This window comes from Poecilia reticulata, linkage group LG15 (genome assembly GCF_000633615.1).
Source record: "Poecilia reticulata strain Guanapo linkage group LG15, Guppy_female_1.0+MT, whole genome shotgun sequence".
NCBI lineage: Eukaryota > Metazoa > Chordata > Actinopteri > Cyprinodontiformes > Poeciliidae > Poecilia > Poecilia reticulata.
This window is the reverse complement of record NC_024345.1, coordinates 29,926,500-29,928,304: the sequence shown is the minus strand read 5'-3', so window position 1 is coordinate 29,928,304 and position 1,805 is coordinate 29,926,500. Positions and strand designations below refer to the sequence as shown.

Genomic DNA, 1,805 nt, shown 5'->3' with positions numbered 1-1,805 from the left:
TGGTTAAACTGGTTAGACTAGTTAAACAAGTTACACTGGTTAAACTGGTTATACTGGTTAGACTGGTAAAACTGGTTATACTGGTTAGCGTCTCTGAAAATGGAAACTTATTAATAGGACAATCAGTCACAATCAGTTTTTATTCCTAAAACTAAACCAAAGTGTGAACAAACTAAAAAAGCTGAACTAAAACTAAACAATATTTAACTGATAAAACCAGCAAACACTGTAAAAACTAACTAAGACCAACTGATTTAGACGAGACCCAAAACTAACTGCTGGATTGGAGACGGCGGCCATTTTGCTAATCTGAAGGCCCCGCCCCTCTGATGACTCGGAGCCAATCAAAGGCGGTTTAACTTTGATCTCAGATTCGGCAGGATCTGATTGGATCTGATCAGTTATTGATCAGACGGAGCCGTCAGCTGATCAGAATGCTGTAGAGGAAAGAGGTCTCACTCTGATGCTGTATTTCAGTCTGTTATTAACTCAGAGGATCTTTGTGCCGTCAGCCTGTAACTGTGGTTCTGTCTGGTCCAGCTGCAGGTCAGAACCCGGACCATGTTCTGCTGGGGACCGGCGTGAACCCGGAGGCCCGGCGACCCGGAGAGGACTCCACCATCGCCCCCGAGGATCTGCCCCGCTTCCTCAGCTGCTACTGCTCCGGACACTGTCCTGATGACGCCGTCAACAACACCTGCCGGTGAGTACAGCAGGAGCAGAACCGGAACCAGGAGCAGAACCAGGAGCCAGGAGCAGGAGCAGAACCAGGAGCAGGAGCAGGAGCAGAACCGGGACCAGGAGCCAGGAGCAGAACCGGAACCGAACTGGAGGCTCAGAGAGCTGCAAGAGGCTTTGAGCTTTAGGATGAGTGTAGATGTGGATGAAACCAGGTTCTCCTCTGGTTCTGGTTCTGGTTCCGGTTCCGGTTCCGGTGTGAAGCCCTGACTAACGGCGGGTCTCTGTGCGTTCAGAACCAACGGTCAGTGCTTCGCCATCATCGAGGAAGACGATAACGGGGAGATCCTGCTCGCCTCCGGCTGCATGAAGTACGAAGGCTCCCACTTCCAGTGCAAGGTAGGGCCGTCTCCATGGCAACCAGACAGGAAGTGACCGTCTCAGGTGTAGAAACCGATGGTTTGAGTCTTCCTCACCTGAAGCCTTCCTGTCCTGCTCTCTGATTGGCCGACAGGACTCCCCCAACGCTCTGCCCAGGAGGACCATCGAGTGCTGCAACACAGACTTCTGCAACAAGGACCTGAGGCCCACGCTGCCGCCGCGGGTCTCCACCGGTACGTGGGCCGCCGGGCCGGGTTCTGCAGAACCCGACCCGCCTCTGACCCGCCTGTCTGTCTGTGCAGAGAGCAGCTCTCATTGGCTGGCCTTCATCATCTCCATGACGATCTGCTGCTGCACCCTGATCTGCCTCTCCATCGTCTTCTACTACAGGTTGGTACAGACCAAACGTTGGCAGGTTTTTATCGTTTTGTTTTGCTGAACCAGGAAAATCCCTCTGAGCTCCTGGGAAAGACGGACGGACGGCTGATCCAAACCCGGAAAACGATCAGTCAGAAATGAACTGCTGAAAAGATTCAAACGTTCACATGATTCCAGTAGAACAACAAATCCTCAGAGTTCTGCTTTTCTGCTTCAGAAACTGGACAGGGGGGGTGTGTGTAGGTGTGTGTGTGTGTGTGTGTGTCAGTCTGTGTGTGTGTGTGTGTGTGTGAATGTGTGTGTGTGTGTGTCAGTCTGTGTGTGTGTGTGTGTGTGTGAATGTGTGTGTGTGTGTGTCAGTGTGTGTG

At 52.0% G+C, this 1,805-nt stretch overlaps 1 protein-coding gene across 3 annotated transcripts in view; it reads left to right on the top strand.

Moving 5' to 3' along the window:
* LOC103477368 (bone morphogenetic protein receptor type-1A) overlaps positions 1–1,805 on the top strand; it is a 25,128-nt gene that overhangs the window by 15,745 nt on the left and 7,578 nt on the right. For 2 of the 3 annotated variants that reach the window (XM_008430444.2, XM_008430446.2), the window contains exons 4-6: positions 541–703; positions 975–1,077; positions 1,193–1,449. In XM_008430444.2, coding sequence (XP_008428666.1) covers positions 541–703; positions 975–1,077; positions 1,193–1,449 — 523 coding nt within the window. The remainder of the gene's footprint in view (positions 1–540; positions 704–974; positions 1,078–1,192; positions 1,450–1,805) is intronic. The other variant, XM_008430447.2, reaches the window with a different exon arrangement.